The 17,473-nt window shown below is 49.2% G+C and overlaps 1 protein-coding gene across 8 annotated transcripts in view; it reads right to left on the bottom strand.

Annotated features, from left to right (window-relative positions):
* Positions 1-1,894: 1,894 nt before the first annotated feature.
* Positions 1,895-17,473, bottom strand: part of L3MBTL1 (L3MBTL histone methyl-lysine binding protein 1) — a 38,495-nt gene continuing 22,916 nt past the window's right edge. For 4 of the 8 annotated variants that reach the window (XM_090151901.1, XM_090151903.1, XM_090151899.1 and 1 more), the window contains exons 10-21: positions 16,892-16,996; positions 15,906-16,041; positions 15,315-15,415; positions 14,176-14,327; positions 12,879-12,955; positions 12,352-12,437; positions 11,662-11,772; positions 11,264-11,378; positions 10,972-11,071; positions 9,909-10,106; positions 9,523-9,569; positions 7,527-8,596 (exon numbers count right to left, since the gene is read on the bottom strand). In XM_090151901.1, the coding sequence (XP_090008027.1) occupies positions 8,169-8,596; positions 9,523-9,569; positions 9,909-10,106; positions 10,972-11,071; positions 11,264-11,378; positions 11,662-11,772; positions 12,352-12,437; positions 12,879-12,955; positions 14,176-14,327; positions 15,315-15,415; positions 15,906-16,041; positions 16,892-16,996 (1,656 nt within the window). In that variant the 3' untranslated portion in view covers positions 7,527-8,168. The other 4 variants (XM_090151906.1, XM_090151904.1, XM_090151905.1 and 1 more) reach the window with 3 other exon arrangements.

Here is a 17,473-nt window from a genome sequence, read left to right on the forward strand (position 1 = left end):
GTCAGGAAGGTGCCATTCTGGGGACATCAGACACAGTCCACTGCATGTGTCAGTGCCATCAGACAGTCATGTTGCTGTACAAGTCTAGGAATGTCAGCATCCAGCAGAGAGCCTGGCCAGTCAGGGGCATGGCAACATTCACCATCATTCAGGTAGCCTGAGAAGATAGGGGAGCCTATGCCTGCCATTATGGGAATGAATCTGACCCCAGTAGCCTTTCACAACTCAGCCCCTTTGCAGAGCTGCTGGTGAGAGCATGAAATACAGCTGTGACCCCATGCTGGGTTTGGGGACCTGCAGGCACACCAAGGGCTGTCCTCAGTCCCTGAGCTGCTGGAAAAACTTGGACTTTGGGCTGGGGGCTTCCCCCAATAACATGCAGAGGATGTTCTGCCCCAGAGCAGCTTGGGGTGAGGATGAGGAAGTGGTTGCAGATGTCCTGTCCCTTTCCAAGTGCCTCACTTGTCCCCTCCTGACAGATCACAAACTGGTCAGGCCCAGCCTGTCCCTGAAGCCTCTAGGCTGTGTCCAGCTGGGGACCAGTGTAACACTGTGGTGCACCAGTGGAGTCCAGAGAGCCCAGTTTTACTTCTGGAAGAACTGGGAGATTGTAGGTGTTATAGAGCAAGAAAGCAACGTGGCCACCTTTGTACTACCCCATGTGATGGGGCACAATGCAGGGACCTACGCCTGAAGCTACTGTCCCTGGTCACAGCAGTACATCTCATCACAGCCCAGCAGCAGTGTCTGGCTGATAGCTGTAGGTGAAGTCCAGCTCTATGTTCCCATTAACCTCTTCATCCTCAGTGCCAGGACAGACTGGGTTGGGTGACAAGTCAGAGACTGTGGGTAGGGGCATTTCCTCAGGAGCAGGGATGTGGGAAGTAGGGGCAGACAGAAGCCCTTGGGGGTCCTCTTTGTTCCCTGTAAACCTATTCCTCATTAGCCCAGGACTCCCCAGCATGCTCCTTTATCCACAAGTCTGCTTGCCCTGGGAGCTCCTTGTGTCTCCCCTTTGTTCCCTTGGGTGACCTGTTGCACCCATGGGAGTCCTTTGCTCTGGGAACCCCCTGGGCCCCCCAGTTCCTCCTAGAGGTCCCCATTTTTCCCTGGAATTCCAGTGACTGTCCTTTCCATCCCCTGCAATTATACCTGGAGCAACATGATGCACTCCCCTTGGGGTGGAGGTCCTGATCCTGCTGAGTCTGATGGTAGCCGAGGCCGTGAACAGCCAAAGGAACACACCAGGACAGTTGCCATCCCTGGAATGAGACACAGCCCCCCTCTGGACCACCTAGATGGGAGGTCGTGCTGCCATGGCCACCTAGATTGAAGGGCTCAGTCAGTACATGCCCAGCACACAGAGCTCCCAGCATCCTCCTACCTGAAACCAGTAATGGGATATTTCTCCTTAAGTCCTTTATGATGAAATAAATAAACCATCCCTTCCTTTTCCTGCTGCCTCCAGCAGTCACCTTTGTGGGATGTGGCAATGTTCAGGGAGGACTTTGAGCTCTGTATGGCCTAGGCAGTGCTCTGTGCCTTCATTTCCCCCTGTGCAGAGGAGGGATGCTACCTCCCACCCCTACTATGAGCAGTTTGGGTCTGAGCCTGGGAGAGGGAGTGGGGCTGAATAAGTAATCTCCAGCTGCGCTGACTTCCATTGCTCACATTCATTTATTATTTTAAAACACTGACAGAACACATCACACCATGATCTATATATATAAATTTATTTTATGTAGATATAAATTTATATATATAAAACCTTTAAACTTCTATATAGTCAGGACACAAATTTCAGAATAGCTTCACTGGCTACAACAAAAATATTTTTGTTATGAAAACACAAAGGGGATGTGCAAATATAAAAAAAATATATATATAATAAAAAATAAAAAATAAAAACAAGTGCAAAATGAATGAAAAGTGCAAAAAGTCTTTGTTATCGTATCACGCTCCTTCCACATATTCCCCCTTTTTCCTCCCCCCGAGTAGGAAGAGATGGGTTGCAGGGATGGAGCTAGGCTGTAGCCCTCAGTTATTTTCCTCTCCTATGGATCAAGCAGTCCCTACCCAACAGTTTAAGGAGTGAGGAGGAACAGAAGAGTAGTAGTCGAGTCACATTTGTCTCACGGCTCCCTCTTCTCCTCCAGCTCCTTTCATTGCACTTGAGTCCCCAGATCTGCCTCTGAAGGAGGCAGATGTCCTAAGCCATAGACCCTCCTAGAGAACCTGTTCTCCCATAGGGCAGACATAGTCACCCTCCTCACTGAGCTTCAGGTTGGCTGTTCTCAAAGAAACAGAGACCTCAGCCTCACCCCATCACAATGCTGCTCGTTTCCACAAGGAAGGAGAAGCACCATCTCAAGAGGCTCCAATTGTGCCCGTGTACAGAGTCACCAGTAGACTAGTCACCCCAGAAGATGCCAAAGTGTGTGGTGGAACAACTCATATGGCTAAAGCAGAAAACATGGATGTTGGGAGCACAGACTCTGGGGGGAGAAGGGGGGCAAGGGGGACTTTACTGAAAAGCACATTTGACTTTAAAACCCTTCACTGGCTTAGCAACTTTGGTTGTGGTCACACATCTCAGGAAGACCACAGAGAACCCATGGGCACAGTGCAGCCCATGTCCACTCCAGCTTCTCAGAGACATGGTACTGAATATCCCTGCAAGGAGTTTAGTCTGGTGATAAAGAAAAGAAACTTTGGTTCTTCTGCCTTGGTCCTGGGGCTCCCTGAAAGGGGGCTCCCATGCAATGCTCTGTGGAGACATTGGACTTGCTAAATTTAGAGGTGCAGGCAAACTTTCTTCTTCCTGGATTCCCTCCTGGGACCAGTGACAACTTCTGCTAATGGAGAATCTATTGCTGGAGACCCTGGGCCACCTCCATGGCCTGAGACCACTGCAATTAAACAGTGTCACACCAACAGTGTAGGACATTGTTCTGTGATTTTTCCACACTAGTACCCATAAAAACCTATACACACACACACACAAAATGCTTTGGGCTTGGTTTCCAATTCTAAAGGAATCAAAAAAAGCTTATAAACTTTAACAGCAAATAGCCCTTAACAATCTGCAGACTCCGTGAGTCTCTCTTTCAAGATTTGTACCCGGAGGGCTGAGAGGAGTCAGCCTAGGAGGCCCATGGACTAATGCTCAAGATAGCAGACAAGTGAGTGATAGAGACCATCACTCCACATGTCACCTTTCCTGTGGCACTGGTTTTCCTGGCAGCTGCTCCCAGGCAGAGTACCAGCCCAGCAGGGACCTTGGATCAAGCTTGCCACCAGACTTTACAGGGAGGTCAAAAGAACCCAGGAGAGGATTACCCCATGGGCACAGCTTCCTGCTGATGCCAAAGGCTGGCAAAGTCTGGAGCACACACCTCTACCTGTTTTGCTGTTGCCCAGGCAGAATACAGCTTGATTACACCCAACAGCAGAGTAGTTCTTCTTCAGGTATCTTCTGAACTCACCAGCACCTCTACTCTGCAAAGCAGCCCTGTGTTAAACAAGGCTGTCCATTCACACTGGTTTCAGATCTGACATTCCTCTCTTAGCACCCAGGACCGATGTTTACTCGCTTCCCCATGAGGAGGAGTGACTTAGCATAAGTTAGTAGATGAGAACAGGATTCTTTCCTAAGTTGCTCCCCTATAAGCTCAATAACCAAGTGCTGCATGTGGGTAACAAGAGCTGAACAGGAGCCATTCCATCCCAGACCACACCTGATGATGTCTCAATGTGGTCTGCATGAAGACTCTCACAGCTAAAGGTCCTGGGACCGCTCTTCCTCTTTCCAAACACAGGATGGCCCAGAAAAGCTTCCTATTAGCTAAAGAGACCAATTTCAGGACCTTTACTGCAAATCAAGAGTGACTCAAGGAGTCACTGTGGGACACAGGTGTCCCCTCCCACTCACCATCTCTCCACAGCAGACCACGGTGCAGTTCTTGAACAGATGACAGAGCTGTCTAGGTCAAACCCAAGCACTGACAAAATAAATAAATACATGGACTAGCTGCATGAAGAGCAGGCAGCAGACATTTCAACAGCAGGTCAAATGCAACCTCAAATATTCAGTAACAAAGAATCAAAATGCTACATTTCCATGGGAAGCCTAGAACACATTGACTCAGGTGTGACAGTGGCTCCCAACACAGTTCTGCTCCACTTCTGCTGGTGCACTTGCTAAGACACCTCATCTCTTTGGACACTGGGAAAGGGGAAAAAATATTTTGCTACTGGTAACATTCTTGGGAATGGGAAAGAAAGTGAGTGTGGGACTTAAGGGATCACATCACTGCAGACTATGGAGAGCCCTTGGGGTGTGTGGCTGCCCTGCAGCACAGCACTGCCACTTTGCTGCTCCAACAACTCCTGCAGCAGCTGTGCACATAAGGATGGCAGACCACAGTGAGTGCCATGTGAGTGCTTCAGGGCCTCATCCCGAGGAGCAGGGGACACATGGAATATCTGAAGAGAGGGTCTTCTTCCAGAACACTGCTCTGTTACAGGGGAGAGCGCTACATGAGCATTTCCAAAGTGCATGCATCCTTGCTGGAAAAGTCATATATTAGTAAAAATATAGGAGGGGAAAAAATAATAAAAAAAACCAACTTCCTTTTGGTTTTGAAGGGAAGAAATCCAGGAACAGCGAGGCACCCTGCTCTTCATACAGGAATGCTCAGGGACCACACAAAGGCAAAATGGGGGAGAAGGCAGATTGGTAGGACTGATTAAGCCAGGCCAAGAATGCCTTTGGAACTAAGCCCTCATTCTGCCTGTGGATATTTTTTGCCCTTTGCAGCTGCCTCAGCTCTAGAAAGGGCTTTGCCCCTAATACATGGACCAAAGTAGGCTTGACTCTCCCTTGCAAAGGATTTTTTTAATTGCTGAAAGGGGAACAATTTAACCAACCACTCTTTCTCCCACAGACATGCTGGCAAAGACAGCTTGCATAAGAGGAAATGGAGCTTGTTCTACAGTCACCAAGCCCTAGCCCCACCAGGCCTCTGTGATCAAAACATAGATGGTCATAGGCAGAGCTGCAGCCAGGACTCACTGCTTGCCAGAAAGAGCAAGAGATGAGGCCACTGCTTCCCAGCACAGTGAGGGGCAAAGCAAAGTTATCATCTAGCCTTGAGTCACAGAACTGAAAGACAAAAAGGCAAAGTGAGCAGAAACTCCTTTAGAGCATCTAATCCCCCAGAGGAAAACACAAGAAGAAAAAAAAAAGGAACAAAAATCTCTCCCAGTTGTTGAGCAAAGACCAGCCTTCAAGCATGTATGCAGTCAATCAGTCCTTTCCCTTGGTGGCTTAAGCTGAGCTGTCAGCCTCCAGCTGTTACAACCTCTGCACCACTCCCCCATCCTTGATCACACCCCAAATGGGTGCAGTTACAGTAGAGTATTAGAGCATCTTTTGCACTAAGGCAGTCCCACATCCACCCCCTGTCTCTGCATCTTGTGGCCAGCCTGCGCTCAGCACTGGAGCAGAGAGGTGGCATGGAGAAAGAGTGAGGGAGGGGACAGGAGGAGACAGACTGTAGGAGATGCTGCAGGACACAACAAGCTGAGCGCACTCAGGGGGGTCTCTGTCCTGGCCAGGCAGTTTGGCAGCACCAGTGCTGAAGGAAGGTCCCAGTGGGACCAAGGAAAGTCACTTTAAGGTGTCATCAGCATTCTTGAACATGAGGATGGCATTGTAGATCTTGAGAGCCGGGCCCAGCTTAACGCTCATAATCTTGACGATGTCAGCCTGAGTCAGCAAGAGGAATGCTTCGCCATCAATCATCTGCAGAGGAGAGCAGGGACTTAAGGCATTCACCGACAAACCAGGCTGTGATGTCCTACAGACAGACTCTGGAGATGTAAACAACCTCACTCCTGGCAGCCAGCCACAGCGTCCCCCTGCTCATATGGAGCATGGCAAGAGCCACTCACAGTACTCCTATGCTGTCCCAGATAGATAAGCCAGATCTGGAAACTCATGTGCCAGGGTCAGTGCAGGGATGCAGATAAACCCATTCAAGAGCTGGTCCAGGAACTCACACTGCAGCTGGCCTGGGCTTCTGTGCCAGAGTGCAGTGGGCACTTCACAGCTAGCAGGCAAGTCCCTCTGGGCAAACACCAGACTGATTCTTGCTAGGCCCCAGCATGTACAGAGGCTTCTCCCACATTGACTTTGCCTGAGCACTCAGAGCACAATGGCCATTTCGGTTGAAGCTGACATACGCTGTACTGAGTGTGCCCAGGATCAGCCTGCCAGGGGTGAAATGCACATGCTAGAAATCAGTTTTTACGTATGTCTGTCCACAGTGGGGTCTAAAAATGATGAACCTCCCTGATGGACAGTAGTGTCACAAAACTGACATGTTGGTAAGAGGAAGGGAAGGATGGATAGATGAGGGTTTAGGAGTCTCCCTCAGGAGGCAGTGATGCCACTGAATGGACAGTTGGCTGAATATGAGCGAGCAGTGTGCCCAGGTGGCCAAGAAGGCCAATGGCACCCTGGCTTGGATCAAGAATGGTTTGGTGAGCAGGACTACGGAAGTCATCCTGCCCCTGTACTCGGCACTGGTGAGGCCTCACCTCGAGTGCCGTGTTCAGTTTTGGGCAACTCCATACAGAAAGGACATGGAGGTGCTGGAGCAGGTGCAAAGAAGGGCAGCAAGGCTGGGGAAGGGCTTGGAGAATATGATCTATGAGGAGAGACTGAAGGAACTGGGGCTGTTTTAGTCTGGGGAAGAAGAGGCTGAGGGGAGACCTGACTGGTCACTTCAAATACCTGAAAGGTGATTACAGTGAGAGCGGGGGGTTGGTCTCTTCTCACAGGTGACAGGACGAGGGGAAATGGCCTCACATTGCACCAGGGAGGTTTAGGCTGGATATCAGGAAAAACTTCTTTACAGAAAGGGTTGTTAAGCACTGGAATAGGCTGCCCAGGGAGGTGGTTGAGTCACCATCCCTGGATGTGCTTAAAGACCGTTTGGATGTGGTGCTCAGGGACATGATTTAGCAGAGGGTTGTTAGAGTTAGGTTAGTATGGTTAGGTCATGGTTGGACTTGAAGATCTTTAAGGTCTTTTCCAACCTGAGCGATTCTATGATTCTGTGAAGCTGCAGCACCATCCTCCTGCTCCCCAGTCTCAGCCTCCTCACAGGGACCCTTCTTCACTCACGCCAGGGGAAGAGGGAAGCACAACAAGATATGGACAGAATCCAAAATCTCTCTCATGCCACTATCTGCAAATGCAGACAGTTGCACACTGGAATGTCATGCAACTGCCACCCCCAGGGTGGGAATTACTGCCAGGTGGTGGATGTACTCTAGGCATTCAGCAGCAAAGCCACTGAGGGAAGGCCAATGGCCAATTCCTTCGTCCTCTATTGGCAAACTGATGCTTTGGGCTTCCTGCATTCATCCTCCAGCCCTTCTCACCTCATCTTTGAAGAGCTTGGCTTGGTCCTCACAACCCGTCAGAGTTTGAACAAAGCTAAAGACCTTGGAATAAAGAGAAAGAAATGTCAAGATGGAAGCAATGTTTCTGTCTGGAGACATCCTACAAGATCACATCCCCATTTCCACAGAAGCTTTATGGCTCCTTTAAGTTAACCCATACCTGGTAGGACTAAGTGCTGCAGTTGCAGCATTCTCCTATGCCACACCTGACCAGTGTGTAAGAAGCTGGAACAATACTTGCCTCAAAGCTTGTTTAGTGGCACCCATCCAAGACATAGCCTGCTCAAGAAACAGCATGGGTGCTGGTCCTTTCCAGCCCCTGTATAGCAAATGCTACAATGGCTTTATCTCCAATAAGCCATCTCCAGCCCAACAAGATGATTCCCACCAAGGGACTGGGACAGAAGTGGTGCATACAGGGGACATCAGGCAGAGCTGGGTGCTGGGGCTGCCAGTCCAGTGTCAGAGGTCCAGCTACCCAACCTTCAAGAGAGGCCACTACCGATACCAAAGAAAGTAAATGAAAGTGACGAGTATGAATCAGAAGTAAATATTTCATCACAGAGAAAGAGGGAAGGGATTCCCTATCTGCACAGTCTATGGGATTTTTTTTTCTTGTTTGTTGTTTTGTTCTTTATTTAGAAAAGAGAAAACTGATTTGGAAAACTAGTATGCTAAATGAAGACTGGTGTCCTTCACCTGCCTGCCCTGCTAGCATCACATTCAAGCCAAGGAAGAATCTGATAGTTATGCATATTCTTCCCAAGCCACTGCCACCAGGGCACGTGACTGACAGCTGTCCACACTGTGCTCTTCAGGTGCATCCAGCAGGACACCTCATTAGCCCAGGGAGAAGGCCACTGTTCTGTGCCAGGGACATGTACCATGGTGCTGCACAGCCAGCTGAAGTCCTCCCAGTCATGCCAGTGGGTTAGGAACCAGCACATACTCCAAAACTGTCTTACCTCATCAATTGTCCACTTGGCTACTGTGGTTGCTGTGATGCCAGCCACTCCTGGTAGGAGTTTGCAGTGCTGCTCCCAACACAGTGATAGAGAGCGGTCAGGATGGGCAGACAGGGCAGACATGAAGAGCGACTGGTGCATGTTGTCTGGAGAAATAGCTGCCAATAAAAATGCAAGGTGTGATAATAAGATGGGGGATGAGAACATCCTGTCCCATTCTACAAGGCTTAGAGAAGACTCTGTTCAGGAGAAGACCTGGGGCTGGGAGAAGATGGTCTTGTGGGGTCACAAGAGCTAGTGGCTGTCCTTTGAATTAACAGGATATATTAATGCATCAAGGGCATTCAGTACAGAGGGACTGGGGATGGTGGGAGTAGTTTAGAGACCAGGCTGACTTTGCCTTGTTCTCTTCAGTCCTTCATGCTGAGATAAATTTCAATTCAAATTTCACACCAGAATACCATCCCTTATCATTCAACTCCTTTTAGGTTTATAACAAAACTTTAAGCCTTAGTCTCTGCTCTAATGAGCCAATGATGGCTTCCAATAAGAGATCTTCATTCAGCTCCAGTGATGCGCTAAACACCAAGCCAGCCTATGGTAAAATCAGTACTGGCTGGAGAAAATGCCTTACCACCCTACAGTCACTTACGTCCCATGCCAATCATCAGAACTAAATGCCAAACAAAATGTTCAACAACAGGTTCTGTTCTGCAGGAGTAATGTGGCACCTCACACTGAGGATCTGGGGTATAGCACCGGTAGGATGAAAGCACAGCACCCTTAGCTGAAGACAAAGTGCCTGGAAAAATGCACAGCCAGAGAGAGACAGTCCTGATTTCCTGCCCTAAAGCACTCAAAGATTCACAGATACAAATCAAGAGAAGTGATGAGGGACCTAGCAGAGCTCTGCTAAGAGTCACGGACATACCTTGTCAGATGATTCGTTTTGACATCATGACATCATGAAGTCTACACAGACCTATGCCTGGTGCTGACAGAGCAAGCCAAGGAAAGACATACTTCTGCCAGCCAGGTCTTACCCCTGTTCCGCAATGACACCATGGCAGAGGAGCACACTTACTCTGGAAGTCTTCCTGCTGGATCTTCCGGTACTTTGGAGGTCGCCCTCTAAAGATAAAGGAAAACCGATCTCACCTGTGTTGGAACTGGCCTAAGAGCCCTTTGCCACACTGCACAGAGCAATGCCTTGACAGTAGAAGCATGGATTACCTCTCAGACCCTGACAAAAAGGGTTGACAGCCAAAGAAACATAATGTGAATAAAAAAAAAAAACAGGAGAGGTGTCAAAGGTCACTCAATAGAGCTGCAATAGCAAAAGCCAGCTGTCAGCAAACATGCCCCCCTGCAGGCAAGGAGTCTCTCCAACTCAATCATCCATCCTACAGACGTCATGTGTAGCTCAGTGGCCCCACACTGCTGCATGGGGCTCGCCAGGCTTGCCCCTACCTCCCATGGTGCCGCGATTTCTTCCGCTGAGGGAAGCCGATCAGGTTCCTCTTGCGAGTTGAGGCCTCGGTGTCAGACAAGTCTGCTTTAAGCCTGCCCTGGTTCTTCTCTGCCAGCGGGCACCCTGAGAGGCAGTAGTGTGCTGTGAATCTCCCTGTCACATGTCCTGATCCATCACAGCCCGGCGTGGGGCACTTCCTAGAGAATAAAGGGCAGGTGAGAGTTGAACAAAGCATGAGGCAAGAGTGGGTGAAGCTGTCTTGGGACGACCGTCCAACCCCAACTGCTGGAAGCCATAGCCTTGGCCAAGCAAAGCATAGTAAAGACTTGCTGAACACATTCCCTGGGGCCATGGTGCCAGCTACATGGGCTAATAGATAGGGCAAGTCCAGTCCCTCCAGTACAAACACCTGTCCTATTTTGTCCACTGGCAAGTCAGCAGAATGCTGATCACACAGGTCAGTGGGGTTCATAGGAGTGCTTCCTCATAGGCATCCAGATTAGCCTCAAAGTAAGGATAAAGCATGTGCCATGACTGTGCCCAGCAGGTATAAACCCCTGGGAGCCAGACTTGCCTCCCTCATTCTCAAGTATTCTCTGCTACACTCGCTCCTCTGCTCTGATGACAGCCTGTCATGCTGGGATTAGCATTACACCAGCACTGATTTCCCCTGAAAAGGGTCATGCAACACCTGACAAAGCCTTGAGGGAATGTCCCCTCTCAGTACTTCCCAGCTTACAACCTCACAGTGAAAGGTAGGGGTGGCAGGAATATCATTCTCAAAGCATCATCTACAAGTACATAAAGGCCATCCTCTACAAGGCTTATAGGATCTCATGCAGATGAACTTGAAGAGCATCCTCAGGAGCTCTGGGGGCACAGGATAGGTACAGAAAGGAAAGCATCAGCTCATCAGCAGATACGCTGACAGCAGGCTCCAGGGACAGAGCCAGGCACAGGGTGGGTGCAAGGAAGGACTGGTTGCTGACAGGTGCAGAGGAAGGCTGTGGCACATAGCTGGCAGGGAAGCTCTACTCCTCTGAGCTGAGCTGGGGAGCTCACCTGTGGTGAAAGCTGTACTTGGAGCTCTTGGTATGAGGGATGTTCTTGCAGCCCAGGGTTGGGCAGCCTGAGTGAGCAGAGGAAGCTGGTTCCTTTGGTCCTAGACCAGAAGAACAGGGGACAGGGTGTCATAGACACAGCCCCAAACACCCCAGCATGCACCAAACTGGAGTATTTTCCCAGTGGAAGCCCTTCCTCCTTACCCACCCTTGACCAGCACAATGGATACACATGAACAAGTGATGGTGACTGTGGGGATCTGGCACACTTGGGCCCTGGTATGAGAACTTACTAAGAGGAGGCTGCAGCGGATGACCAGTTTTTGAGCACCAGCCTATGGGATGTATGTCTGGATGATCTGCATCAATCCAGAAATCATATACATGACTCCAGCCGTCAAAATGGATCTGGGGAAAGAAGTAGAGAGGTCACTCTTTAAACAGCAGTGTACCTCCGGGAGTAGCTCTGAAGTCTTCCAAGCTGACAGCATGCAACAGAGCAGGGATGAACTGCAACACAAGATTTTGCTCCACTCCTGGATCCAGGCACTGGGACTTGCCGTCTTATGCACTGTGTGCTTCCACAGACCTCTATATACTTTGCCATTGTAACTGACAGTGAATTAGGAAAGGCAAGAGAAGCCAGTACAGCGCCTGGACCTAGACTCAGCATCGAGACTTCAGAACCCACTTTTATCCTGTGATCTTCCACATCCTCCACACTGGCCACTCGGATGAGGGAAGGAGTCCTCCTGTCCACTGCCTCCAGCTTCATATTGACCAGGAAGCCATGGGACGGGCGCTGGGACAAGGAAAAGTATAGGTCAGCAGGGAGTAAGGCCATGCTCAGGATCCTGTCACCCCCAGACTACTTTGCTTTCCCAGAAGCATACGTATTCCCAAAGCCCAGCTCCAACCCTCCAACCTGTCAGATAAGAGCCAATGCTGCTCATACTGGCTACCAGGAGAGTGTGAACAGATCTCCCAGATCTGAACTGTGTTTTTAACAAGATGAAAAAGCTATGCTCAAGGGAAGAAAGCTTTCAAGAGCTATTTAGAGATTCTATACCACAGCTGCACTTGGCTGGACATAGCTGTTATTGAAACAAGTGGAGATATAGCTATCAAGCAAACTTAAATGATTTTCCATCACACAGCTTCTGTCTAGCAGAGGTGATGGTCATTCTTCTGATTTTTTCCCATTTTAAACTATTTGCCTAGGACAGCCTTCACTTCTGAACCTTGAGCATAGATCTGAATCCCAGGCCTGTGGTAAGAAGATGCTAAACATCTCTTTACTCTTCATAAATGTGGAGACCTGACAATAGAGAAAACCTGAATTCCTGCCCAGGTACAATGGAGAAGATGATGTGGCACTCACCACTTTAAAGGCCCAAGCTGGGACAGCAGATGCTCCTGTTTCTTTTAAGTATTTTTCCCAGATGAAATTATCAGGGTCAGGATAATCTAGAAGGGATAGATGCAGAAGGTGAGATACACAACAGCAGGAAGATGGCAAGTAACCCAGAGGCCTTGAAAGACCAACCATGCCTGTGCCATGTATGTGGAAAACTAGGAGACATTGAGATGTGCTACTATTTTGTCCTGGATGATGAAATCCAGGGTGCAGGGAAGCAGGAACATTTTGGGCCTGCACACATAGCTTGGGTCTTCCTGACCTTTCTACTTGGCCTGACACAAACATCATGCTGGAACTGAACACATATGTACAAGAGACTCTTGTACGTGCCACTTCCTTGGCCACAACCTTGCTGAAGGAAACTGCCTGGGCCTGCAGACAAGTACAGGCCATGGGGTTTGACTCCCTAGGCATCCCGTCCCACCCCAGAAAGCCTGTCTCTGAGGTGATGTGCCACTGAAGGCTGTGCTCTCCAGCTATCAACTCACCTTGAGGAGGTGTGAGGGGTTTGCCATGCTCCTGACACCATCCGACTGGGTGAATGTATGGACTGCTGGGGTCACACCTAGAAAATACATCTAAACCATTATACAGGACGGAGACACCTGTCTCATCCCTGCTAGACTGTGCAGGCTGCCAGACCTAGGATAGGCCAGCAAGTGGCACAGTCTAGATCTACACCACCAGCAAAAGCCCCTGCAGAAACAAAGACTTTAACCCTGAGTGATCCAGGGGACTCCAGGCCCTAACAGGGCAAGGGCTAGAGTAGGGTACTCCATCTCACAAGAGCAGGACATGAATGTGAGTTGGATGGAAGTGCTGTGTCAGAGCTGCCCAGGGAAAAGCAACCCTGTGGGAGCATACATGCCATGTCTTTCAGAGTTCACAGCAGTCAAATCCGGGCAACCAGCAGGGCTCACACCCTGGTCACAGCTCTTAGTTCATCACAGAACACTTGAGGTCTGCCTTGGATCAGAGAATGAAGTACTTATTTTGTGTACCCAACACCAGCAAGGAGCAGCCACAGACAGAAATTGCTGCAGCCCCACAGCATCTTGGGGTGCAAAATAAGAGGGTATCAGTAACAAAACAGAACTCTATTTGTACTACTTGGCTTAAATTAGCCTCAACTGGGACACTTCCACACTCACATCCCCAGAGGCAAACAATGCTTCACCTACAGGCCCAGGAACTCTTTTTAAGAGTAGATATCCAGCCTCTGCCTCATCTGCATTGCAGAAAACCCTCTCTGACACACAAGTGGGTATCAGGGCCAGCCTATGGTTTGTGATCAGACCTGTCTTAGCCCCATGTTAACTAAAAGGCCACAGCAACATCCCAGAAAGTGACAATGAACAGGTAAAGGTTTGCATCCCAGCACAGATGGGTGACCCTCTTCTTCAGTCTCATAATGGTCTCAAGTTGCACCAAGGGAGGTTTAGATTGAATCTTAGGAATCATTTCTTCATGGAGAGGATGGTCAAGTATTGGAACAGTCTATCCAAGGAACTGTTGGAGTCTCTCCCTCTGGACATGGTTTAATGATAGGACTTGGTAGATCAGATGATGGTTAGACTTCAAGATCTTGAATGTTTTTTCTAATCTACACGATTCTATGGTTGTTACTGGGTTAGTCTATCAGTGTTACAGGGTCAGATTGTTGCTCGATCTGCAGCAGCATGCTTGTGGTATTGTCCTGTTTTCTAAAGCATCTCATCACTCTTGCTGAAGCAAGGTTTTACTGAGAGCTGGCACCTGGGAACCTAGAAGCCTCTGTGCACTTACCAGTAGTCATAAGTATCATCCCAGTTGTCAAAGTGCACCAAAAAGCGATCGTCCACCACATCAGTCACTGTGGCAACACAGATCAGGGAAGGATTCATGCGGTCCACAGCCTCAAGCTTCATGCCCACCTCAAAGCCTGGAGGAGCCTCATGCTGGGAGGAGAAAGGGGCAGGTTTCTTTCACAGCCTCAGTCCCAACACCCTCTTCACCACTTCTCTTGCCTGCTGCAAGAGAGCAGCTGCCTAAAACAAGACCCTCTCAGGCCTGCAGGCAGGCCTAGGGCCATTTAGGGTCAGAAGGGCCTGTGTACGTAACAGAACAGGCAGAGGGTAATTAAATCACCCTGGCCATTCAAAAAGAAAGAAAAAAGTCTTCAGACCCTCAATATCTTCTATAAGGAGAGAAAACTTGCCTCCAACTTATACTGATTTCAGTCTAGTCATGTTCCTACTGTGTTAGCTACTAATGCCCTAGGTTTGGTAGAAAGAGCTGGGACAGTGCCCTGCATCCTACCATGCCTTACTTCCTGGATCCCAAATCTGCAAAACACCGTGTCACGCGTTCTAATGGAATTGTTGCAGCAAATCACATCCCCACCTCAGCAGGGAATCCATCCATTCAAGGACTTAGCCACAGTAAATAAGTTAAAGAGACTAATTTATCAGTAGGTTTAGTTTCCTCTGCAGCTGCAAAGAAACCATCAGCATTTTTCATTCCAATATATTCTCACTTCCTTTACCCAAGCTGCCATATGAAAAACAAAGGCAGAGACAGAGATAACGAAGACAGAAAACAGATAATGGAACGTGAATAGTTTGTTTGGTTTTCTTTGGCAAAATATTTGTTGAGAGTAACACCTATTTCTCCCCAGTCGATACCATTGGAACGGATGTTAACAGTCCATGAGATGGACCCAAATGAGAAAGCAAATCAGCCCAGCTCCAATTTTGGGCACAGCAAGCCCAAGGATCTTCAGCAGCTAAGCACACCACATCTTGACAAGCAATGCAGTCTCTTGGCCCTACACACCGTGGCTTTGAAAATTGTGGGGTGAACAGAGAAAAGCCCAATATTCAGTAGAAATATTCAGTTCATCCCAAACACACAGGCTCTGATAGGGAGGAGAAGCTATTACTCACAGTGTTTCGGATCATGAAGAGGTGCTTAGGAGCTGCCTGCGCCTTTGTTATCTTCAGGTAATTTGTCCAGCTGAATTCTTCTTCCTTATAACCTAAAACCCCTCAGGAAGAGAAATGAGAGCAGCAAGTTCACAGGGAGCCAAGAGGTCATGTGGTTGAGCCCGGACATCCTAATCCAGCCAGCCCTCACACCAAGGGTGGGCAGGGTTTTGAACAGCCCTTGAGCACCTACAGCCTGTGGTTTAGGCCAGTGTCTGACTTCAGAGGGGTGCTAAGAAATGTTAGCATTGGAGTGGAAAAACAGCTTAGCACTGGAGAGCACTCCTGCTCTGCCCAGGAGTGCACTGCACCCAGATTGGAGTAGTACCACTGGGCACCAGCCTAGTGCATCCAAGGCAACAGGGCTTTGACCCAGAATGGAAGGAAAGTTTAATGTTGATGGGTACCTAAAGTGGTGTCCTGCAGCAACACCTAGCAGTATCATCCCTTCTGGAACCCAGGAAACCACCCTGTCCCTATCTCCTACGCTTGGACTAGGGGCTTGTTATTCATCCCCTTCCTTCAACAAGGCCCATCAACCAAGACTCTTACCTTTTGGAGGCTGGAGTTTGTGTCCTGTCTCTTCAAACCAGCCAGCAGGGTGGATGTCAGGGGAGTCAGCATTCAGCCAGAAATCATGACACTCAGAATAGCCATCAAAGTGGAGACGCATCCGATAACCACATACCTACCCACAGAAATGGCAGGAGAAGGAAAGGACCATGGAAACCTCCTGCTGTCCCTGGTTGGATGTTGCACCCACCACCCCTCCCACGCACCATTTCGGCATAGCACTTAAGGAAGCCAAGCACTTGAGAAACAAAAATCATATGCCAGTGCACAAATCAGGATGCCAGACCCAAGAGCTATCCAATATGGCGCAAGGTAAGTACAAGGCCACTGCTAGCCAGCTTCTGAGCAGGGGGTTTCAGGCTGGTGCTTAAGATGCCACAGTAAAATATGTTTGTATTCACTTTATGTGATAAAACCAGTGAGTGCAAGTATTCCCTTTTCTACATTTGTGGGAAATGTTTGCACAGAGGTTTAGCTAAATGCCATGTTGCTTTGGTGAAATCTCTCCAGTAGCAAGAACAGCATCCTGGCTGCCTGTGGGCCCAGAGAGAAATGCAAGGCAAGTCTGATTTGGGGGCATGACAAATGACTGACTGAAAAATCCCAGAGCCAGAAGGCCTCTGCAGACACAAGAGCAATGGGACACCTTCACATCTTCCATCTCCAGGGCTCAGACCTGTCTGAGAGGCATCAACTCAAAAGTAAGAATCTGTTGCCAATACCACAGTTTCTTCCCCCATTGCTCCAGGGTGGCAAAGAGAATAACTGGGCTGGGACACGGCAGCTGCTCCACAGCAATGTCTCCTGCCCTTACAAATGGGAAGGAAACACCCATTTGCTTGATAGCTCATCTCATGCAGTGCTGGCAGCAGAATGCAGGTGAGGGCCACAAATTCCTGTTCCACTGGGCAGGAATGAGAAGCACAAGGACAGGCAGAAAGATGCAGAAAGCAAAGGCACCTTACCTCAGCCACCGTCAGGATAAAGTACATGGATGGGTGTTGTGGATCAATTCCCTCCAGCTTCATCCCCACTTTAAAGCCATTCTTGTGCTGGGAAGCTACTTGGTACTGGAAACAAAAATTAAAATACAATGTAAAAAAATGGCATATGTAAATGGGTCTAAAACTATCCCAAGGAACAACCATCAGCCTATGGGAGCTGCTGGGCCCAGGAGATTATGGGCAACAGGTTATGTTTTTGGCCAAATTGTTATGCTTTTTCCACAGAAGAAAACACCTTCCTCCACCTCCTTGTGGGTTTGTGTCTCTTGCTGCTCTCAGGGCAGAGTGTCCCTGGGCTGACAGGAACTGGGGGATGGGGTATGGGCTCCTCTTGCACCCTGGCGATCAACCAATGGGAGGTGGGGGCACAGATCCCCTACATGGCCTCAGGAGAGCCCAAGCCTGACTTGAGGAAGGACTGAAAGGACTCCACCAACCTCCCAGAGCAATAGGCCAGCACAGGGCACTTGGGACAGGGACAGCATTCTGCTGGGGAGCAGGACTTGGGGTCAATCAGAACTGGAGGCTGACTGGTCACTTCCA

This window comes from Phasianus colchicus, chromosome 17 (genome assembly GCF_987193195.1).
Source record: "Phasianus colchicus chromosome 17, bPhaCol1.hap1.1, whole genome shotgun sequence".
Classification (NCBI taxonomy): domain Eukaryota; kingdom Metazoa; phylum Chordata; class Aves; order Galliformes; family Phasianidae; genus Phasianus; species Phasianus colchicus.